Source organism: Pleurodeles waltl, chromosome 1_1, assembly GCF_031143425.1.
Source record: "Pleurodeles waltl isolate 20211129_DDA chromosome 1_1, aPleWal1.hap1.20221129, whole genome shotgun sequence".
In the NCBI taxonomy this organism is placed as follows: Eukaryota; Metazoa; Chordata; class Amphibia; order Caudata; family Salamandridae; genus Pleurodeles; species Pleurodeles waltl.
In genome coordinates, this window is record NC_090436.1 from 432,730,850 (window position 1) to 432,755,592 (window position 24,743).

At 45.9% G+C, this 24,743-nt stretch overlaps 1 protein-coding gene and 1 long non-coding RNA gene across 3 annotated transcripts in view; one reads left to right on the forward strand and one right to left on the reverse strand.

The window, feature by feature from the left end:
* Positions 1-6,329, reverse strand: part of MAP1B (microtubule associated protein 1B) — a 362,796-nt gene extending 356,467 nt beyond the window's left edge. The window contains exon 1 of the mRNA XM_069224161.1: positions 5,790-6,329. Within this exon, the coding sequence (XP_069080262.1) occupies positions 5,790-5,964 (175 nt within the window). The 5' untranslated portion in view covers positions 5,965-6,329. The remainder of the gene's footprint in view (positions 1-5,789) is intronic.
* LOC138284905 (uncharacterized) overlaps positions 1-24,743 on the forward strand; it is a 234,963-nt gene that overhangs the window by 79,916 nt on the left and 130,304 nt on the right. The window lies entirely within an intron of this gene.

Below are 24,743 nucleotides of genomic sequence, written 5' to 3' on the forward strand. Positions count from 1 at the left end.
GCGAAGCAGTGACTCAGCCTTTCGAGATTGCTGGGCTCACCGGGGACTATTTAGGCAATATCAGAACAAGCATTGAATAGAATCTACAGGGATTCCATCAAGAACAAAACGTCCTCTGGCCTAGGGAAGTGGCAATGCTCTGAAAGAAAGACACAATAAAAAACCCAATGATATATGCCAACTATCTCTCTTCACGTAGGTCCCAAAAGGACAAAATATCACATTGTATTATCTTTCCTGCATTGCCTGTCCCCAAAAATCCACTGCTCTGAAATTCACTTGCGAAGCCTCACATTTCCTCTATTGGGACAGGCGTGATTCGGAGTTGGTCACCTTGACAGACATGCTGCGTTTTGTCCAAAGGTGCAACAAGGGCCATAATGCAAGAAAAGAAAATGTGCCCTTTTAACCCCAGTTTGGCGTTGGAATACAACCATAACTGGGGTGCTAGGGGCCCCTCACAGCCCTACCAGTGCACCTCCTGAACTACTGCCAGCTATGCTCCTGAATACATCATAGATGCCGCCATATGGTGCGTCATAGCCCTAGTGAGGTACCGAAGCACGTTTGCAGGAGAGCATAGAATAAAAATGTGTGCCTGTTACGTGAACTGTATGGTTGTGTGTGAGGAACAGGGTTGTGCTCTTATTATGTTTTTGCTGTGTGTACAAGTGATTCTGAAGTAAAAAGGAAAGACAGAAGGTGCAAGCGTTAGATGCTAGTTTATTGATAGAAAGAAAGTGACCTACTGATACAAAGTGTGTGTGTATCAGTAGGTGACTTGCTGTACTATGCATGGGTGCAGCAGAGAGGTGTTTGTAGTGGTCCGCATCATGCAGTTTAAACCACACTGAATGTGAAGATTGGGACACTATCCAAAACTGGAGGCTGTTACCCCTGGGAGGAGCAATCTTGCATCAATTGCACTATATACACTGGAGTCCAACAAGAGCAGCGTAGAAGCAACCAATAGGAATGTAATTTATACAACATATCCCTTGTATATGGTCTGATGAGTCCAACGTGGAGCAACACATAAGAATGAGGTTATGCAACTAGCCCTGGTATCCCCTGATGGGCACTCAGTGGAGCCGTACAGAAGCAATCATTATATGCCCAGCTATAGTATTTGTTCTGTGGGATCTACAGAGAAGCAACACAGGCCCCACCATTCATGACCCGCCATGCTGTATGCCTTAATTTTTTTTCCATTTTGACAGCAAGCTTCCCATAGGTGTAGGCTTTATACCACCTCTCATTGTATATGTTTTAAGGAGATCACCCAGGAGTAACAGGCTGTAACCTGTGGCAATTGGCATTGTACGAGTCATAATATAAGCTCACATCATCCACTATGGGTTGACAGAGGAGCAACTTTGTACAAGTCCACCAGGTGTGGCAGGAAAAAATACATATTAAGGGCCAATATGGGTGCAGTCATAGTCTAGATGTTCTTTTCACATCTCTACTTGTGACATGAGTTGTTTTTGTATAGCACTCGCACAGTCAAGAGACTGCTTCAAGGCGCTAAGGAAAACATAAAATGATCAAACTATGAGATCAGAGTATGTAAAACTGCAGCCATGTCCTATGGCACCCTTTCCAAAATGTATCATATATAAGTGGCACGGACAAATATGTCATCCCTGATAATAACCTGTTTTCTGCATGTCATGATTACACATGCATGTATTCATTTTACAATATGGTTTATTATTGCCTCGAAAATCTACTGCTTTGAAATGACCGCCAGGTGAACATAAATGTGCAAAACGTACATTGTAAATTATATATTTTCATACCTATTTGAATTCCAGTTTGTACCAAAGTCTCAAATACAAAGTAGAGTATAATATGGTTGCAATTGACCTTCCAATGTTGAGGTGATATTATTGTCTACGTTAATTAGATCACTTCCTATTTTTCTGGAACTTGCTTCCTGCTTTCTCAGGCCAAATATGTGCACCTTGTGTGCAATACAAAATTAATAAACAAGTGATTGATCAATAGCCTTCGAGTCTCAACCATATGTTCGTTCACTGGTCTTTTCAATGAACCGTTGGGCAAACTAGTGTGGGAATTCTATGGCTCACATGTGGCATTTTGCCTCACTGGACCTGCCCATTTGACCGGCGGATTTACCCCACCAATAATTTGGTGAACCTAACTACCGTACAAGCCAAATATAGTGTCAAAGGATCGCCTTTGCTGAGATTGGCCTTAGTACCCAGTGATTGTATAGAGAAATGCAACATCCCTGTCACGTTTCCTAGGTCCATGCATTGACAGCTACTCCATTCCAAGATATTTTTCTTTGCATTCTAAGCCTTGTAGTCTTATTTGTCCCATTTTAAAATCAGAACTACATGTCCCTCAGTGCAAGTACAAATACTGGACTGGAGCAGCCACTTATATGTTGACCTGGGAAACGTGCAACTATTATTCAAAGTAAGCAAACAACACCCACAGTTTTTGGCTTCTTCCCCTTCAAACTGCTGTGTATATTTTCAAAGCAAATCTCATTACATTGCTCCACAACCTTCATTTCATTATGAGGATGGCGCAGGTTTATTACCAATGCAAAGTTTATATACATGTATTCGTTCTGGAACATACCTGCCAAGTTTCCCAGGTCCATGTGTGATGTGCTGCTCCAGTCCATTTTTTTTTCCTTTGAATTCTGGAACTTCTAGTTCTGTTTGATAATAGAATAAACAAGACTACAAGTCCCAGAATTCAAAGGAAATTCTAGTTCTGTTTTATAATGGAATAAACAAGACTGCAAGTCCTAGAATTCAAAGGAAAAACCTGGACCGTAGCAGCACATCACACAGGGATCTGGGAAACTTGACAGGGCTGCAGGATCAAACCAGAAAATTTTTAATTAAAATTAAACCATCGCTAAGTGCAAAATACCTTGCAACCCTTGAAGATAACGACCATCTTCTGTAAGATTATTTTACAAATTTGAGCAGGGCGTCTAGACTTCCAGGATTTGTCCAGACAGTCCTGTTTTTTTAAAAGACTGTCCCAGTGTCCAACACTTTTTAGTCAAATAAATACATATCCGGTTTTCTAGAGATGGGCGGGTGAGAATGCACATAAAATTAAACGGCTGCGTACGTTCAGATTTCTATGACCCTCTCATCACAACCAGGACAGACACAGCGACAGACGTTGCTGATTTGCTGCTGTACGTCATTTATGAAGCAGACCAGGTTCTAACCCGTGGGAAATCAGTGTCACAGAAGCCCGTGCCAAAGTTAAGCCTCCATCATGGACTTATTTACAACAGCAAGGGGAGGGAGATGTTTTTCCTGAGGAGCTTCATTTAACAAAGATGTGCGCAGTTCTATAAATGAACTCTGAAAAGGGCCCCTTCTTTTCTTTTTCAACCCCATTGAGAATTGAAAATTATTCCATGATAGGTCTCTGGGCATCTCCCCAGCACCCCATCTATGGTAGAAACACACACTGAAGACTTTCTTATCCTCTTTTTCATTTACTTTCTGATACTCGTAATCTAATGTTCTCATTATAATCAGGGCCACTGGAATAATACGGCATGGGAGGACCAAATTATGTGGTAGGATTGAATATACTGCAACAAAAGGAAAATGTGGCATCATTCGGCACATTTGGTGACAGTTTTAGTTTATTTTGACATTTTTATACATGTTCACACTGTCTGGACATAGGTTTCACCTCACAGCAATAAATAAAGGGCTTTCCACTGCGGGGCAGCGCAGGTTGCTGCAGTCTTTAGTAACGTTTGAACTGTCTGAGCTAGAAATATGTTTTGTTAAAATCGGGAGATCGTGCAGCAGATGATAGATTATGTAGCAAATGCGGCAACACCATAATTATGCGGAAAATTCCGCGGCAGCAAAATCGCATTATTGCAGGGCTCTGAATATCGTACAGGACCACATGTTTCAGAACGCAAAGGAAACCAGACCGAAGGAGTTGGTCAGCCCATGTGGTATGTGAGGCAACTAGAAATGTCCTTTTTTGATAGGACAGTCAAAATGTTTTAAAAATGAACAATTTCCACAACCCCTCCAATGCCAGTCTGCTGTTTTGTCCTTATTTGTAGTGCTTTTACAGGGTTGTGGAAATTGGCAGTCTAGTCCTATGTTGTTTAGTCCTACTTCTCCATCTGGAGCTATCCCGGTTTTGTTTACTGAAAATATAGGCACTCTAGCTCTTAAGTGGTGGTCCTCTCCTAACTACAGGTTGCAAAAGCACACTGTATTGATTATTAAAATAAGAATATCAAATAAAAAAAAGTTTAGCGACGTAGTATTGGTTATACGCCTTACACATAATCCTTTGATTTGATGGCAAGTTTATTGTTTACATCTTTTAACAAAATCCAAATAAACAGTATGTTTTCAGATGAGTCGATTGTATACTATGAAATATTAAGACGCCCCAACATGGCCGCTACATTTTCCAATTTCTTGTCACAGGTTCGTGGCACATTACCAAGCCCTCTTCTCTTTCTTGTCGTATGCGTGAGCTGCGAGAACGCTCTTTGTCTCCTCTGAGCTGCCGTAGGGACCGCAGTGCGGACTGCGCCACGCCCACAAGCCGGTATCTGGGCAGATGCCGCCTGAGGATGATGGGTGGTCGCTAGTCGCAGCTGGGGAGCCCTGCACCCCGGGTGAACGCCCTGTGTCATAGTGCCAACAAACGCATTGTCATAATACCTTTCATGGGTCTAACTGAACCAATTGAGAAGCAACAGTATTGATATACTGATAACACTGCCAAATGGGATAATAGAAGCAACGGAAAGACCCCGGGAATTGAGCTAAAAATAGCAACTGGAGTCATGCTAGTACTTTGTATAACGCCAGCAATGAAGATAATATTCATAACAGAAAAAATGCCAACTGCGAGGGGTCATATAACGATTGGTAACACGAGCAATCGCGCCACAAAAAAAGCAAAGCAGTCACATTGGACCCCGCCCACCCCCCACTTCGACAAGTGCAAAGTGCATGGTGTGCCCTTGCATTCAGACGGTGCGTGAGTGGGCATAGCACCACTTGCAAGAAAACACCAAGAATACAATGTAAAACAGTATTTTTGGACCTTCGTGGTGCAGCATCATCAACGCACTACAGGGCAGAGAACCCCACCCCGTACCTTCCTTTGTTTCGACGCATTCCATTATAACTCTGGATTTCCACACTTGAGAAAAACAATAGCAAAACATAACGATCTGTAATCTTCGTCAGATTAATACAATTATTGTTAATCCTTTGCACACATATAGAATAACTGCGCAAGAGAAATCTTACTACATATCTCAAACCTAAGAATAAATGTATCATGTTTTGATTTCACTTCCCCACCAACAGTTGTGCATTTTAAATACAATGCATTACATATGCATGCCTGCTTATATCCTACTGTGTGCACGTAGCTTGCTATATTTATTTTCTTAGTAGCTGAAGCACTAGAGGGGGCTGGGCTCTTCTGCTGCCAACTATCAGATCTGCAGTCGACCAATTTTCCTTCACTGAAAAGGGAGTGGTTGCAGCAGATTTTTCCTTCCCAGTGTTCGTTGTAGAGGTTTGTTTTACCCACAAAGTAAAATATAGATACCACAACAGGCGACTGAACCATGTTCTTCGTTCTGTGTTCTGCAGGATGGAAGGAGTGATTGTACTGATAACGACAAGGCACATGAGAGCAGGGCAGCTGGTATACGCGTCCTGCGAGGTGCCTCGCCCATTCCAGAAGCATGGTAAAGAAGCCCTGGCTCTGGTCTCGCTTACCTCTCTCAATGCTTGCAATCGCACATCTCAAGTGGTCGTCAGTCACTATCTCCCCCACCACCACCAGCAGGTAGAATTTGCTGTCGAGAAAGCGATGGGACAGACTGGGCGATGTGGCTGGGTTCAGGAGGCTACATGAGGGTTCCGGTCCCGGTTCCACCGCCACAGCCGACATCCTGCCCTCCCGCCTGCTCCTCCTTTCTCTGCGATGTTCCCGAATGTGCAGCTTCCCAAAATCACACCAGGCAAGCGCGAGCGGCGGCGCGGGGAGTGAGATCGGAGGGGAGAGACTGGCAGGCTTTTATAGTGGGGGAGCCGGGGCTGGGACCTTGGGAGGAGAAACTCTCAAGCCGAATCCGTCTCTCCTCCAGCATCCACTGCTGATGTCATCTGCAGCAAATCATTGCCTCCGGAAGCAGGAGAGGCTGCAAGATGCTGCTGAGGGGAGAGCGCAGGGCCCGACGAGAACTGGTACCCAAGCCGGGTACCGCTGATCAGTGGCACACCAGGATCTCGATCATAAGAAACACCATACTCACCCTAATATGTATCCAAGCAGGTGCATTACTTTTGCACGCGCACTTTGTTTCCTTTTAACATCTTGAATTGACAGTGCGCCACTTCGATATAAACTGTTTTCAATTATCTTTTTTTTTATTGTACAGGGATGCCTTTTGAAAAACACCAATTTGCAAACTGTATTTTTTTCGGGTAGGTTTATTGAATTTCAAGGATGCCACCATCAAAAAGTGAATTTGGAGCTTTTTCAAGTTCCAGCAGTTATCCGAAAATAAATTTTTCTTTTTGATTCAGTTAATGGTAGTTTTGGAAGTAGGCGGTTGTGCTCGACCCTTTTTACCCTCAGTTTCACCATTGTTCATCATAGAAGAGTACCAAACACAAAAAAGTCAACGATTATTGACAGTTTTAATTATTTAAATCGCGGCAAATCACCCATGAGGGTCTCAAGGCGCAGAAGCCGAGGAATCTCACGGGGAGATTAAGTGATTTGCCCAGAATCACAGGGTGTTGAGTCAACGCCGACGCCGGGACTCGAACTTGGTTCCTACCAGCACCAACTGTTAGGCCACACCCTCTCCCAGATGAATATTTTGTGAAAATAAGTAACAAAGTACCACCCCAAGATATGGCATCAGCAAATAACAATGTTAGAGAAAGACACATTTCTCCCTGGAATAGTTTAGCCGGTGACCTAAGGAAAGAAGACACCTCCCACCCTTCAGAAAGCTGTGAAACATTAGATTTTCAAAATTGCATTTGTCAAATCTTCCACGGTCATTTAAGATCGATTCTAGTGGCTGTATTCAGGCTCGATTCCGTTAAGGTTTCGACGAGACAAGATCATAGAAAAATCCAAAGTAGTACATTAATTAACTTTTTCAGCAATCAACGAATAACAGATACTACAGTGCTGAATTAAATCTTGTCCAAAAACTAATTCAAGGCTGCATTTCCAACAGACCCAATTTTGAAGATATTGGACATAATCGCGAGGACCAAGACTAAGGGAATTATACAATTTCCCTGTTGATGCTTTATTTATTATCAGTCTACCCTAGGTGAAGTGACGAGAAGTGACAACCAAGTAAAATAAATAATAAATAACATGCAAACACTACAATTGATTAGGAATTGCCATTCAAAGATTTCCAGCAAGGTTTAATGCCAGCACACGGGGAATAACCAGACTGGAAGACCCTCTCTGTTTTTTCGAAAGCCTATATTTAAATTTTTTAAAACGCATTTTATTAGTTTTTTACAATACTTGCCATGTATGTACACTTTAGGTCGCCCAAATCATCCTAACATATTTATACTCTGGTGCGCATGACAAAGGTTACAGATTAGATTCATACTTTCAGCTACATCTAGAAAGACTGTTATTCCCCCCAGCCTTTGCTCACTCCGTGCAGTTAAAACAGTCCTACGAAACTTTACAGGATACTCGCCACATCTTTGTTGGTCATACGTTTCATCATCATTATTGTTCAACATATTGAATTCAACTCAGAGCCTAGGTAGCCGTGATGGAGAGAGTGCAGACAGTGAGTAGCTAATAAGCCAACAAAGAGATCCCTCCTGGGGACGACCTACGACCGCGTGTCCTTATGTCACCATTAGTTGAAGTGATGTCGGAAGTCTGGACCGGGATCTGAGAGCCCATGTTAGCCTGCATGTGCCCAGACCATGGATAGTGCAACTTTCTTCCTTGTCCTCGCATCCCACTCTTTGGACTGTGTTTCCCCTGTCATCAAGGTGTTTTTTTATCTTTATTTATATCTTATAAATTGCTTCCTAGGATTCTACCCAATCTTGCATCCTCAAGCCCATGTTTGCCTCTTGCTTCAGCGCTGTGCTTTCACAACTTGCCCATTTAATAAGTTCAGTTCTCCAGTTGCCCATCCTAGGCCTTACCGGGGTAATGCCAAGTCCGCAGATTTAGACAAGACTGCAGCAGCTCTTGATCCAGGAAACCATCCCAGTAAGCATAGGGTGACTTGGCTATGGACCTATCTGTAGTCTCATTAATTACACGTAGCACTATATTCCAATATGACCTAGCACAGAGCATTGCCAGACCATGTGATAGAGTTCTGTGTATTCCTAACCACATTTGGGCATCCCGGCTGCACCCCCAGGAACATGAGGTTAACCCTCTTGGGTGTAATATATACCTTATGCACGATATAGCACAGTATTAACTTAAAGCGTGCATTGCATGATACTTTGAGAGTGCGCACAAGGATCCTGACCCAGTCTGCCTCACTGATGAGGGAGCCCATATGCGCTGCCCATCGCTTCTGCAGGGGTTCCAGTCCACCTTCAATTGTGTCAGGAGTGCCTGATACAATAATGCTATTGCATGCTTGTGCCTACTAATCACACAGACCCGCTTTAGGCACAAATGCATCAGCGGTTCATTCACTCTGGCCATCCACTACTTGCACATCACAGCCACTGCTGCCCTGTGAAATAGTAAGTAGCATGCTAGGAACTCATACTGTAACTGATAAGTGATGGCACACATGTAATAACCAAATCCCTACCAATTCATACAAGTATACATCTAGCAGACAATGTTGTGAACCAACGTGACATGGTTGATTTGCCCCATTAAAAAACATGAATAAGTGACAATAAATAAAATTAGAATAAAACTAAATCAAAGTGCAGACTAAAACACACTTAGTTCAATATCATATACTACTGTTAAGAGTGAGCCGTCACGTTGGTTCACGTTGGTTCACAACAAAGAGAATCACATAAATAGGGACATGGCAACGTGCAAGGTTCTCACTACGAAATGGGCTTCTGAGGACACACAAGGGACAATAAGGTCAGAGGATAAGAGAGATTGATGTAAATGATTTAATATATATGTAAATATTATTTTAGGTAGTCCCGATGAAATCCCTGGGGCACTCCCCTGGATGAAACACGTGTTGACAAGGACCAGTGAATTGGAGTTTCTGTTTTTCTTGGACACAAATAAATGGACAAGCGAGTTGGAGGTTTTGCTGTGTCAGGATATATTGAATTAACTTAAGGACTGTGAAGAATACAAATTATCTTTATGAAGATCCAGAATGATGTTTAATTTGGAACTGATTTAATTTGGAACTGGTTTAATTTTGAAGGAATAAATAATGTATGAAACGCAAAGAAGGATATCAATTGTGACATTACCCTAATTGTTGTTTCATTGTCTGTTAGATGTATACTTGTATGAATTGGTAGGGATTTGGTTATTACATGTGTGCCATCACTTATCAGTTATAATTGTTTGATAAACCAGACGGTTTATCAGGTAGGTGTCGTTGGGGGGTGGACACCATAGTTTTGTGCACCATGTATACATTATAGAAAGGAAATTAATATTGGGAGTAGGAGCGCCAATCACTCACCACATCATCCTCCTCTAATAGGAACTCATACTGTTCCATCATATATGCAAAGTCTGTGAGTGCCCCATAAATATAGAGATCCCCAAGTGTAGTAATCCCTAGTATCATCCAATCACGAAGGCTACTCCAATTTCCTCTGTGTGGAAAGGTCAGTAGGGCTGTAAGTGGAATGCTATGGGCCTAAGGCGTCCACATATGCATATGCTACAGGGTGCAAGCCCATAAATAGCAAAGAGTGGTTACCAAGATCCCCTTGCCACTCGGACAGTGCACCCCGAGTAAGCCAGCAGCAATTGTGCTAGCGTGTTTTTCAAAGGTGCTACAAGGTAATCTCCACGGTGGGCATTCCACCAATGATCCCACCAAAGCACTGCCCACTCCAGCTGTGCTGGCAGGTAATAAAATTCCAGATCCGGATCAGCCTCCTCAGAAGTGGGCAACTTCGCCAGTGCAATTCTTCACCTCTGGGGCTTCCATATAAGATAAATCAGCAAGCCTTCTAGGTCTCCCAAAAACATTTTTAGGCACCGGTATTGGAAGAGCTGCAAAAACAATTTGGCAGCCTAGAAAGAAAGATCATCCTCTATACGGCTACCTGGCCCATAACAGACAGTAGCAACAATTGCCAGGTTTTAATGGATGGTTGTAGTGAAGTTATGTTCTCAACAATGTTGCAGTCCAATAGTTAATTCATTGTACGGTATACTTGGACCCCAAGTACTTAATAGAGACCGGTTCCCAGAGCAGTGAGTCCATAAGCTCCTTCGTTCTGTCACCCTTCCCATGAACTGACATGGAATACACACAAGACTTCTCTCAATTTGCTGTCAAACCCAAGAATGTTCTAAAATACTCCAGGGCTCCGAAGCCTCCCTTCACATCCTATGCAGTTCCTTTCTTGTACAACGTTGTCTGCATATAGCAGCAGGTGCAGGGATGTGCTATTGATCAGTAATCCAAGATTGTGACTTGCCTGTCGTAGTGTTAGCCAGTGGTTCCAGCACTATTGCAAATAATACCGGCGATAGCAGGCAGCCCTGCAGAGTCCCTCTATCCACTGAATATCTATAAGAGATGTCTTCACTCTAGCCATTGGCCGAATACAGCGGGGCCGGCTCCTTCATTAGGGTGGAGGAGCGTCTCCCCCTGCCAGCAGCAGAAGCTGCAAACCTTTAACCACGAAGGGATAATAAACTAGGTTTATTATCCCTTCGGGGTGGAAGGGGCGGGGCCACGGACGTGACGAGCACCGAGGGGAGTGCACTGTGCTCTCCCCTCAGAGCGCATGTGTTTTTGGCTGGCCGTCTCGGGCCGGCCAAACACACATGCGCTGTAGGCTCTGTTGCTGGGCTGGACAGAGCATGCACAGGCTCCCAGTCTGCCTGGGAGCACCCAGCCAGGGCGTTCCCAGCCAATCCTGACGCTGCTCTGAGCAGCGTTAGGATTGACTGCAGGGCAGGCTGGGAGCCTGTTCCTGCCTGCAGCCTGAGGAGACGGAGGACAGGTGCGGAGCGGCAAGGAGCAAGCAAGTTTGTATTTTCTTTTCTTTACTTTTAATTAATTTTTTGACCCGCTCGTGCGTGCTGCCCCAAACCCCTCATTCGTGCTGCCCCCCCTCCTCATTACCAATGCGAGTCGTGACTGGTATACAGTAACCTGCTGCAGAGACCCATACTGGCCATCACTACATCTAAGAAGTTCTACTGCTAAGAGTTGAACGTTTTTTCTATATCTATTGCCAGTTCTGTTGCTGTAGAGCACTCCAGCAGCAGGATGGAGTATTTGAATCAGGTGCCTAACATTTGTGGCATGGGAATAAACCGGAATGATCCGGGTGAATTCAGTATTGCAGTCAGGACAGTAGCCTATTAGTCAATATCGGGCTAAGAATCACATAGTGCACATTCACTTCAAGACCAACCCCCAGCTGTGCTCAGCCCAACCCATGGGACGTCAGCACCATTACAGCCTTGTCTCTCTGGCAATAGGCAACTGAGTGAACCAGCCAAATATGGCCAAAACAAGAAAAAAACATCATATCTCACCCAGGACTAAAGAGCAGAAACACCCCCTCTAAATTAAAAGAACTTGCCACAACATCTCGTCCGCAGCTGGGCCTGCTCGCCAACTCGGCAAGCAGTGCTCCAACCGCCAGCACCTGAGTGGGAGACTGGAATACTCCTATAGTAGCCCTCACAGCCTTGTCTTACTCATGTGTCAGTGCCCTCCCGACCGCTAACCCACCCCATATGGATCTAATCTGAAGAACATAATTTTGCAGAACTGGAGAAAAGTGAGAAACAGTTAATAGTAAACAGTAAACTCCCCAGTTTTCAAAACAACACTCCAAGCTTGGTGCAGCTTAGCTCATCTGGCCATATGGTCTCATCTGCCATAGTCGGTGTGACCCTAGGCAGCTGCAAGCTGTCTGTAGAGCCAGGTATGCTGTCCTCACCAAAGTCAGAGCCTTCCTGTTCACTGGAGGTCATATTATTTCAGAGTCTGGCCGTTGCAAGCACACCTCCCCATGCGTGCCTACCTAGTTGGTGGCCTGGCATCTCAGGGTAGCTGTTCTCCTCACCGCCTTCGTCGCTGCCTCCACACTGCCATCCCAGCCTTTGCCTCCTCATGATGGGTGTGCAGCCAGTATGAGTCCTCCAGTGGGCAGTCAAAGAAGTGAATGTTATTATCCATTTGAACCCACAGTTTGGTGGGAAAGGTCAGTGCATACTGGAGCCCCAGAGATGCTTTTTCACAACTATTCTTTAGAAACTTAACCATAACGTCCAGAAAGATGGACACCCTGGCTTTGTCTACCAAGAAGAGGCCCTTTTCGCGAGCTTCCATCAGGATAAAGTCCTGTTCCCTGCAGTGTAATAGTCGTGGGGGGGCGGAAGGCATGAAGGGAAAAATATATTTTCTTAGTTTATTTTAAGAACCACAGGTTCAAGATTTACAAGTAATACTTCAAATGAAAGGTATTTCTCTCAGGTATCTTAGGAACTTTGAATCAACACAATATCATGTACAGTTTTAGCAAAAATGGCAATAAGCTATTTTAAAACTAGACTGCAATTTTCAACAGTTCCTGGGGGAGGTAAGTTGTGGTTAGTTTTGCAGGTAAATAAAACACCTACAGGGTTCAAAGTTGGGTCCAAGGTAGCCCACCGTTGGGGGTTCAGGGCGTCCCCAAAGTTACCACACCAGCAGCTCAGGGCCGGTCAGGTGTAGAGGTCAAAGTGGTGCCCAAAACGCATAGGCTTCAATGGAGAAGGGGGTGCCCCGGTTCCAGTCTGCCAGCAGGTAAGTACCCGTGACTTCGGAGGGCAGACCAGGGGGGTTTTGTAGGGCACCGGAGGGGACACAAGTCAGCACAAAAAGTAATCCCTTAGCGGCACAGGGGCTGCCAGGTGCAGAGTGCAAACAGGCGTCGGGTTTGCAATTGGTTTCAATGGGAGACCCTGGGGTCTCTTCAGCGAAGCAGGCAGGCAAGAGGGGGGCTCCTCGGGGTAGCCACCACCTGGGCAAGGGAGAGGGCCACCTGGGGGTCCCTTCTGCACTGGAGGTCGGATCCTTCAGGTCCTGGGGGCTGCGGGTGCAGTGTCTTTACCAGGCGTCAGGTTCTTTGAAGCAGGCAGTCGCTGTCAGGGGGAGCCTCTGGATTCCCTCTGCAGGCGTTGCTGTGGGGACTCAGGGGAGTCAACTCTGGCTACTCAAGGGATCGCAGTCGCCGGGGAGTCCTCCCTGTAGTGTTGTTTCTCCGCAGGTCGAGCCGGGGGCATCGGGTGCAGAGTGGAAAGTCTCACACTTCCGGCGGGAAACGTGGAGTCCTTTAAAAGTTGTTTCTTTGTTGCAAGTTTCAGTCTTTGTGGAATAGGGCCACTGTCCTTGGGAGTTCTTGGTCCTTTTAGATGCAGGGTAGTCCTCTGAGGCTTCAGAGGTTGCTGGACCCTGTGGGATGCGTCGCTGTTGCAGTTTTTCTCGAAGTGGGGAGACAGGCCGGTAGGGCTGGGGCCAAAGCAGTTGGTGTCTCCGTCTTCTCTGCAGGGCTTCAGGTCAGCAGTCCTTCTTCATCTTCAGGTTGCAGGAATCTATTTTCCTAGGTTCTGGGGGCCCCTAAATTCTCAATTTAGGGGTGTGTTTAGGTCAGGGAGGTTAGTAGCCAATGGCTACTAGCCCTGAGGGTGGCTACACCCTCTTTGTGCCTCCTCCCTGAGGGGAGGGGGGCACATCCCTAATCCTATTGGGGGAATCCTCCATCTGCAAGATGGAGGATTTCTAAAAGTCAGAGTCACCTCAGCTCAGGACACCTTAGGGGTTGTCCTGACTGGCCAGTGACTCCTCCTTGTTTTTCTCATTATCTCCTCCGGCCTTGCCGCCAAAAGTGGGGCCGTGGCCAGAGGGGGCGAGCATCTCCACTAGCTGGGATGCCCTGTGGCGCTGTAACAAAGGGGGTGAGCCTTTGAGGCTCACCGCCAGGTGTTACAGTTCCTGCAGGGGGAGGTGAGAAGCACCTCCACCCAGTACAGGCTTTGTTCCTGGCCACAGAGTGACAAAGGCACTCTCCCCATGTGGCCAGCAACATGTCTGGTGTGTGGCAGGCGGGCAAAACTAGTCAGCCCACACTGGAAGTCGGGTATGTTTTCAGGGGCATCTTCAGGATGCCCTCTGGGTGTATTTCACAATAAAACGTACACTGGCATCAGTGTGCATTTATTGTGCTTAGAAGTTTGATACCGAACTTCCCAGTTTTCAGTGTAGCCATTATGGTGCTGCGGAGTTTGTGTATGACAGACTCCCAGACCATATACTCTTATGGCTACCCTGCACTTACAATGTCTAAGGTTTTGTTAGAAACTGTAGGGGCATAGTGCTCATACACCTATGCCCTCACCTATGGTATAGTGCACCCTGCCTTAGGGCTGTAAGGCCTGCTAGAGGGGTGACTTAACTATGCCATGGGCAGTGTGAGGTTGGCATGGCATCCTGAGGGGAGTGCCATGTCGACTTAGTCATTTTCTCCCCACCAGCACACACAAGCTGGCAAGCAGTGTGTCTGTGCTGAGTGAGGGGTCCCCAGGGTGGCATAAGACATGCTGCAGCCCTTAGAGACCTTCCCTGGCATCAGGGCCCTTGGTACCAGGGGTACCAGTTACAAGGGACTTACCTGGATGCCAGGGTGTGCCAATTGTGGAGACAAAGGTACAGTTTTAGGGAAAGAACACTGGTGCTGGGGCCTGGTTAGCAGGCCTTAGCACACTTTCAAATCATAACGTGGCATCAGCAAAGGCAAAAAGTCAGGGGGTAACCATGCCAAGGAGGCATTTCCTTACACCAAGCCTTCCATTTGCATTCCTGGACAGGAAAGGTGGAGGGGCACTCACACTTCAAAAGGCCGTGGCCTGACCCCACACAAAGGACTGATAACCCTCCTCACACCTCCTGGCAGACAGGACTGGGCTGAAAGGAAACTGGGGCACTTCAAAACCTCTCTTCGAAGTTTCCCCCACTTCAAAGGCACATTTGGGTATAAGTACTGGGCCTCTGACACCATATAGTTAGAACACTTCTGGATTGAGGACATTCTACTAGGGAGAAGGACAGCGGTGCTGGTTGCTCTACTGTGTAGGCCTGCTTCCTGCTACTTCTAACTTGGGAGTAAGAGTACTGGATCTAACTCTCTACGTCCTGCAATCTAAAGTTTCTTGAATGGGCCCAACTGAGGTTGCCTCCTGTTTCTGAAGTCTCAGGGACATCAAAGACTTCACCTGCATCTTGCTACTAGCACCTACACTCTTCTGCGGTGAGTCCTGCTCTGCCAAGTGGTCCCAAATCCAATCCTGGGCCCTTGGAGGTGAGTGTGGTGCTACAACACAAGAACGGACGCAACAACATCAGTTTGTCACTTAGAACTAACGCATCCCAATGCAGAAACGTCGCTTGGCCGCTGCCTGTACCAAAGCTGTGGATACCGCTCACTGACTGCATGACGCAACAACCCGACTTACAACGCAGCTCCGGTTTGTCTGAAGCAGCACCGAAGCATCAGAACCAGTGCTCATCACTTGTGGACATCAACGCATCAAAGATGTTGCCCGATCAGGAAGCAACGCATCACCCGCAAGCGTGATGCTTCCCCTTCTTGGATCAATGCATCGTCACTGAGCCTCAACGCAACCAAGGTACTGTCAGCAGGTCTGCGTGACTCCTGTACCAGGCCAGCGCTCCATCACGGTTAGACTGAACGTTTGGATTTGCCCCAGTCCAGCCGACCAGATAGGCCCGGGTGGGAGTTATTGTCATCTAAGCACTGAATTTTGATATAATCTTTCAAAATTCATAACTTGGCATGTGTATGTTGGATTTTTTCATTTTGGTCTTGTTTGACTTAGATAAATATTGACTATTTTTCTAAACTGCTGTGGAGTCCTTTTATGGTATTTTCACTGGGTTACTGTGTGTGTGTGCACAAATACTTTAAACATTGCCTCTTTAGTTTAGCCTGACTGCCCTGTGCCAGCTACAAGAGCGTGAGCACAGGTAAGCTTTTCCTGTGTATCTTACTTGCCCTGACTAGGATTGTGGTCCCTAGTTGCCAACCAGAGACCCGATTTCTAACATTGGTGTTCAGCGGTGAGGATAGGACTTGTATTTGTACATTTCATACAGTGATTGGTGTACACTGATTGGTGTACACTGAGTCCAGATGTTAGACCATTACGTACCATATACAATATTTTTCTCTTTGGCAACTTTTTGTGTTTTTGCAACAACCATGTCTCAATGTAGAAAGCCAACTGCAGCAACACAACACAGTGTTCCAGCTCACAAGTTTCTGCAGAGACTTCAAGTGCTCTTTTAAAGGCCTTACTAAAAAGGAGGAGCTGCAAAAGGTACTGAGGGCCTGGCTGGCAGCCAAGGAAGCAGCTCGACTATCATAGGATGGCAGTATTGTACATGGCGAGGAATATATGCATCTGGAGTTGGTGCACAGCCCAGAGCTGCCTGTGGGGAGAGGGGCCAGCGTCAATGGAAAGAGGGTCCCTTCTAAAGCAGACAGCAGTGTTTCCTCCAGAAGTCAGTCTCTATAGGAGCTGGAGGACCAACGGAAAGCCAGGCGGCTCAAGATGGAACTGACAAAGCTCAAAATGGAGAATGACTGGGTGAAAACTATGGAGGAAAAGAGATTGAGGAAAGGAAAATTCTTTTAGCTCATGAGCTGAGCACAAAGGAGCTGGACCTGAAAGCCCAGAAGGCTGAGCATAGCGCAGATGGTGGCAGCATATCTTCAGTGTCCTCTGACCAACTGAGGGGCGGGACATGTTAGTAACCTTACAGGGAGAGGATCAGATAAAGTATTCCACCCTGAAGGAGACCCTTATCAGGAAATATGGGTTGCCACAGAGATGTATAGGCAGACATTTAGGGAGAGTGTGAAGATTCTTCCTCAGACCTGGGTAGATTGTGTAGACTCTTTTTGCAAGTCACTGGATAGTTGGGTGAAAGGCAGTAATGTAACAGACTTTCAGAGCTGTACAATTTGATTTCACAAGAGCACATGTTTAGTCTTTGTTTTACAGAGCTGCGCCAGCAAATGATTGATAGTAAGCTCTCTGACCCCAGGGAGCTGGCTAAGGAGGCGGACCGCTGGATCAGCACCAGGGTCCACAAGAAGGTACCTGGGAGTGACTCCAAGAAGGGTGATTCAGGTTCCTCCCAGTAGAGTGAGGGGGAGGGCAAGTGAGCCCCAGGCAAGTCCAAGGTAAGGGGGAAGAAAAGGGCTCCCAAGTCCCTTCGGAGAAGAAGGAAGGTGGTTCTGTTGGGTGGAGGCCCAGGGCTCCCCATTTCGAACCCCGCTGCTTTGAGTGCTCATAGCTAGGACACAAGCAGGGGACTCTGTCGATCCAAAGAAACCACCCACTGGTGGGAACTCTGCAGGACTGGCCAATGTGCCCTGACGGGTAAGTACTCCCTAGGGGCAGGTCATAGACCATGCCATGATCTCCCTCAGTTGGCATGTGGACTCGGAGGGTGAATTTGTGATCCCCGAGGGTAAGAGTCATCACTTCCACCAGGTGACAGTGAACGTGGTCCCAGTCACTGCTCTGAGGGACAGTGGGGCTAGCAATATTATAATGGTGGAAAGGCTAGTTTCCCCAGTGCAGTACACCAGCCAGGTGTGTAGGGCGATACCAGCCCATGGGCAGGACCTCTTCTGCCCTATGGCCCTAGTATCTCTAGAGTGGGGCGGGGAAGTGACCCAGGGGAGAGTCATAGTTAGTCCCCAGATGCTCGTAGACTGCCCTCTGGGGAAGAAGTTGCCCCCAATGTCAAGGGAGCTAGGTGTGGTGGCTGCCACAAGTGTCCTAACAGTTCAGTTTTCTGAGGGCACCACTCCCAAGCAGACAGTACAGGACCCCTGCAGGAGGCGCAGAATGAGCCCATCCCTGTCTCCTGTCCAGCCTCAGGGTACAGACCCAAGGCTGGTTGACCAGCCTCAGTATAGCACCCCTGAACTTGTGGGAGGTAGAGTGGAAGAAGGGTGCAATGCACCTGGGGCTACTGCCCCTCATCCTGACAGGCATCAGAGGTAAGGATGGCATGTGGCTTAGCTCTTGACACTGATATCTGTCAGTGGCCTCTGTTGATTGTTGTACTTGTGAACAGAGTTTTCCCTGGCTTGAGGACAGAAGTTAGAACCAGGGGATGGAATGGGCCACATCACGTTGCTGGCCATGGTGGTATTGTCTGCCTACTCGGATGCACACTCGAGCAAATTAAAGTTAGGTGCTCTGCAGATTAGGTGCACAGCTGGGGGGAAGGGTTCCTGGATGGGTCAGTTCAGTGTGCCCCAAGAGTATAGACAGAGGGATCCAACTGGGTTCAGAGAGGCGTAGAACTGACAAGTACCCCTGCAGTAGTGAGCCAATGTCCATGTTCTATCGCCCTAAGCAGGGACGCCCATCAATGTATTGGTTAGCCTACCCAGGCCTTAGGCTGGTAGGGGGTTGTGTTGGAAATGGCCCTTTCTACAGGGTCATCTCCATACCTTTTGCCTTCCTCTTATTTTTCTGACACTTTTTTGTTGAATTTAGGACTCAGGACACTTTACCACTGCTATCCAGTGCTAAGGTCCATGTGCTCTGTATCTAAAACATGGTAACATTGGCTTCTCCATGATTGGCATATTTGATTTACTAGTAAACCCCTAATAAAGTGCACTGTGTGTGCTCTGGGCCCCCTAATCTCAAGTATTTCAAATCGTAAATCCAAGACTTTCAATGTCCTTATCTTCAAGCTTCCACTTCTTGGACACCAGCCTTGTTTGGACTGCTGAAGGGGCAGTGTCAGTGTTATATATAAATATTTTTGTTATATCAGCTGGTCAGAATTATTACGTTAAGTGTAAAGGAGTTTTGAGATTGCTTATGTTTGTATAGCAAAATTGAAGTGTGTTTTCTAATTTGTATAATATGCTACATATGACTGTTTTTAATATGTGTATTTGATATTCTTTCTTAATTAGGTTTTGGTTGGATCACCACGGTGACCATTAAGAGATAGTGAACATTTGTGTCAAAATAATGCCTCCTTGAACATTTGATTCTGTACAGTATATTACCCAGTTCTATGGGGAAATTGGGTTGCCTTGTCTTTCATAAACGTTTAGAAAGTGGGCATTTTCCTGCTTATCCATTCTGTGCCTCTTCCTGTCTGCTGAATGCACGTCTGAGTCAGGATAACAGTTGGGCTGTTTGTGCATTCACTCAGGAATGTACAAGGGAGCTGAGGTGTGCCCTGGATAGCCCGATGGCCCATCACCAAGCTGATGTGTCTTCCTGAGCTAAAGTGGTGGCAGGAGCTGACTCCTGCACCTGAATAGTGCTGAGCCTGTTCTCATACAAAGCAGTCTCCAACCCCTGGGAGTGTGTCTGGGGACAGGGCATAAAAAGGCTAAACTGTGGACTACAAAGACTTCTTTTTGAAGTTTGGAAATTCAAAAACAGAAATGGGTATAAATACTGGACCTCTGACACCACACAGTCAGAATCCTTCTAGACTGAGGACATTCTGCCAGGAAGGAGAGCTGGATTCTGTAGGAGGGGACTGCCACTCTGCCTGTTGCTTTGTTGTGCTGGCCTTCTTTCATGGGAGTAAAAGGACTGGACTTTGCTTTTTACATCCTGCTTCTAAAGGTTCCCCAAGGGCTTGGACTGAGCTTGTCACCTGTTAAGCAGTCTCAGGGATATCCAAGACTTCAACTACCAGCACCTGGGCTCTCTTGCTGAGAGTCCTGACTTGCCAAGTGGTGCCAAATCTAGTTCCTGGGCCCGTTGGTGTGAGTTCTGATGCAACCAAGTAGAAACTAAGTACATCGACTCCAGAGTGACTTTGGAACCGGCATCGCTGTCTGACTCCATGCCGCTGCCTGCACCAGAGCTGTGGTCCCAGCGGAGTGCAACAACCGCAGCTGACGCGGCAGGCCCAACACTGCTGTAGTGCCTCCAAAGTCCCACCACAGCGTGAGTCCTGAATTCTATGTCACAAACATCCATGACACCCGACTCAGACTTTGCCGCAGCACCTATGGTCAAGTCTTGACCTGCTGGATTCATCGACCCCGCTGGATTGTAAGGAACCAATGCCTCGCCACTGATGCTGCATCACCTCCGCTGCAAACGTAAGGAACCAACGCCTCACCTCCCCTGCCCAGCAGTAGGGACCTGATGCCTCAGCTCCCCAGAAGCAGTAAGGAACTGACGCCGCACGGCTCCAGCGACGCCTCACCTCCCTGACTTCATGCATCGTCTTTGTTTCCTCATGGTTTTCCAAGGCACTGTACCTGGTGTCCATGTGACTCCATGACCGGCCTGCACTCCCTCGCGAGTGGCGTCGGACTGTTTAAAGTGACTCTATCAAGATGCTGTGATAGCAAAAGTTGGAGCTATTGCATTTCTAAACTCTATACTAAGATTTAATCTTTGAAAATTTCGATCTTTACCTCTGTATGTTGGAGTTTTGTCATTTTGGTCTTGTTTTACTCAAATAAATATTGGCTATTTTTCTAAACTGGGGTGGAGTACTTTTGTGGTGTTTCACTGTGTTATTGTGTGTGTTTGTGTATGTACAAATACTTTACACATTTCCTCTGAGATAAGCCTGACTGCTTGTGCCAAGCTACCAAGGGGGTGAACAGGGGTTACCTTAGTTGTGTAACTCCCTTACCATGACTAGAGTGAGGGTCCCTACTTGGACAGGGTGCAAACCACTGCCAACTACAGACCCCATTTCTAACACATACATGCATACATACACCCATATCCTTGTTGTTCTCAAACCTTGAATGTGTTATCCTTCACCAGTGTCTGTAACATATGACTGCAATGTCAGCACAATAATTTCATTTTTTTATTCAGATTATTAGCATTTAGGAAATATATTTTGGCTGTTGATCTTATATGTTTCCAAAACATCACCATACCTTCAAAATGTTGTTTTAATGTGTCATTACTCTGTATACGCCTCCGTTGTCACCTACTGCGGGACAACATTCATTGGTGTCCACACTGCGACTAACAATACAGATTACATCCAAGGGCATCCTAGCTGTCCCATTACCATTCATTGCTAAGGTGTTGGAATATGTCATCCACTACTGTCTGCCGTCATTTATATTTTCTGACCACTTTCTCAATTATTAATATTTCTTCTTTAAACCTTTTTCATTCGAAATGGAGCATTGTTATGTGGGCCAATACATTTTACTGCCTTGACATTGTTTGTGTTGCTGAAAGAGTGAGGATTTTACCTTAAACACAAGAGACAAGAGGCATCTGGCAAAACAGGAAACAGTTTGTTTAATTAAACATTACGGCTGGGAGAGCAGTTACAGCACTAGGGTCTGAGGACTGTCTCTCATAGTACATTGAAATAAAGCACGTTTATACATTTTTCTGAGAGCAATAAACCCATAAATCATTCTTTCCCTGGTTAAATATGCAAATAGTTGACGAGGAGTCATAGATGCAATTTCCAGATAGGGAATGCAGGTGTGCCTCGACCAGGCATGGACACTATGTGGGACAGTGAGTACATGTCTAGATGTCCAGCCTAATGGGTGTGTGGTCACTGTGTGTGCTGTGTCCTGATTGGCTAATTGTACCTTACTACATGTGGCATATACATTTATGGTGTTTTGAGAAAGCCTGCTTCCCTCTGGCCATTTCTGCTTCATTGGCGTCAATCTCTGGGGATCATTGTAGTGTTACTGCCTATCTGTGGGAGCAGATCTAGGTTTGTGTGTTTGGCAGTCGGCTAAGTGTTACCCCACCTGTGACCTGTCAGTCATAAACCTTCAGGCCTGGGTCAGCCACCTGAGAAGCCAGGAGAACCAGTTTGTGTACCACTCTTGCTCAGGGGCACCTCCCTCTTCCTGCATGTCCTTCTGTAGTCGGTGCAGAGCTTGAATGGCAAATGGCAAAGTTCCATTGCCATGTCATTGCCAGGTCTGAACGACCAGCAGGATGCACCAATCTTGGGACACACACCACCCTACTTTGTGGTCAACATGTCCAAGACATACCAATGTTGCATCACTGTGAGACTGATGGCTCTCAGTTCTTCCCTGATTGCATTAAGGCCGAGCTCTGTACTGTTCATCATTTTGAGTATTTCCCACCATCTTATTGGCATTCAGCGGGCATTTGTTTTTGTCTGCAGGATGAAGAAGGGTATGAACCCTCCACCGATACCTGGGCATCAGTGAATAGTCTAAACTCCTATGTAATGTCCTTGTATTGATCCCAGCCAAAATAATCAGCAGTTCTTTTCCTTTGAGCCTGATGCAACAGTGTTATTTTCTTACTGAGCGGGTGTATGTACAGTTCAGATATATTTTGTCCAGGGACGACCAGGGCTGCGGTGTGTATGGTGACGAGGGAGCAGAGACCATGCCATTCAGGGACAAGCTGGTTGTAAGCTAACTTGCCGAACTTGCCGCACAGCATAGAAGTGCCCCATTGCATGTCTGGGGTGTGGAGTATTGTACCACAATTCTCGTTCATGCCCAGAAGAATGGTTCCTTTGCCTCTCAAACATAAGGAATACGTTGTGAGTTTCTATACAATTAGGGGTTGCACCTTCCTTCTATCCATGTGTACCTGTCTATCTCAGTGTCCCAGACCTCCTCACACATGGTATCTACGCTGGTATTTAACCCTCCCCTACGAGACTCATTTCCTTCATATCATCACAGTGGATGACCCTGCACTGAAACTCCATGTCTGGGGTCCATTTGTTGTTAACAAAGACAGCCCCAGATACACTAAAGGCCACCCTTGGACCGCAGATGGAAACGGGGGAGGGCGTGTGTGTGCACTAGTTAGGTGGTTTAACCACTTCCAAGAAACTAGTCTCATGAAAATCTTGGGGCCAAACAGTGTCTTCACCTATAACTCCCTTCCTGCGCATCCTGTCTAGCTCACTTTGGATGTTGCTAGGCTGGGTCAGAAGGTATTGTGCTGTAGGACTGGTCTCATAGCGGGTCAGATTTACTACTACCCTAGGGGGCTCCTCTTTGTTAGGTTGCAACTTGGCCCTAATTCTACACAGGTACAGATGGAGGAGGCATTTCACTTTCTAAGGGGCTACCTCTTGAAATAAGTACAATCTATCTGCACCTACTGCTTGTGTTACCAGCGAACAGACGTAACATGACCCAGCTGATGTCTTAGAGCCCACAGTAGTCATGTGCTGATACCATGTGTTGTAGAAAAGGGTGCTGTGTAGTGTGTGTGGGATGCTGGTGTTGGGTGCAGTGTAATTAAAGATGATGTGTGTGGGGTCCCTATGCCATCGTGGTGACATTTTCAAGATAGACTCGATTAGATCATACTGTTCTTTGGAAATACATGGATGCAGTAGCATCCCTAGTTACCAGAGAATGTATAAAGGTATGAAAACACATAACTTGGGCATTGTTGTAGATCTTGAGGTGATTCTGGCTGGGGTGTAAACCATTTTCTCAGCGATTGGAGTTTCTGTGTTGAAAATTCTGGTTGGAAAATCAGCAAGGTGTGGTATGCGATACCGCTGGGGTGGGGCTTGTGAATGCATCTGGCCTTATTTGGTCTTTTATAATTTATTGATAAGGGGTTGCGTTCGATGGACCTTTTGACTATGCTTAGAGTGATTCGACTATGGATTATAACCTCGACCAGCAATATAACAACATACTCAATAAAACATCATTAATTATTTAAGGAGTCAATAATCTTTACGCACCATGACCTATGCGGCCATGAATAACCACACCTTTAGTAAAATTAGAATGTTTATTTCCCTAGTTTAACAATGCTAATATCACGTAAATTAGTCTCAAAACCAAATGGTAAGCGTATACAAGCAACACAGACTGACCAAAGCGGCGAAAGAATCTTAATCTTTCCAAAGCATTAATTGTTAAACATTTGACGGTTACATTGCAGATTAATAACATCAATAACTGAACAACAGAGATGGCATATATCTAGATTCAACAAGTGAACAAAATCAATTCTTCTGTTAATTTTCATTTATTATTGCTTGACATACTATCTAACACTCCAATTTAAATGGCATGTTTGGGCTTCATGCAAAAGTAATTTTAGTCAAAGTTAATTTGGAAAACATGTGACTGAGGCTCTGTCAAAATAGAGATTGGTACCTAAAAGAAAAAATCTAGCACAGAAGCAATAACATCTTGTTATACCGCTCCTCAATGGATCGGCAAGCTGCGATTTCTTCGTCAGATGGACATCCATCTAGTTAGCTTCAGCAAGGAACAGTGAAAGGGGATTGGCTCAGCCACAGTTGGGCTCTATGTTAACTGAATCAACTTAAAAGGTCATCAAGCTAAGGAATCAGCATTTACACAATTTCTCTTCAAGGATAAAATATGAGGAAAAGAACATCTGGAACTGCGGTGCTCCACAAACAGGACTGCTAAGGGGTAGAGAGTGGAATAGAAATTAATTTAAAAAATGGACTA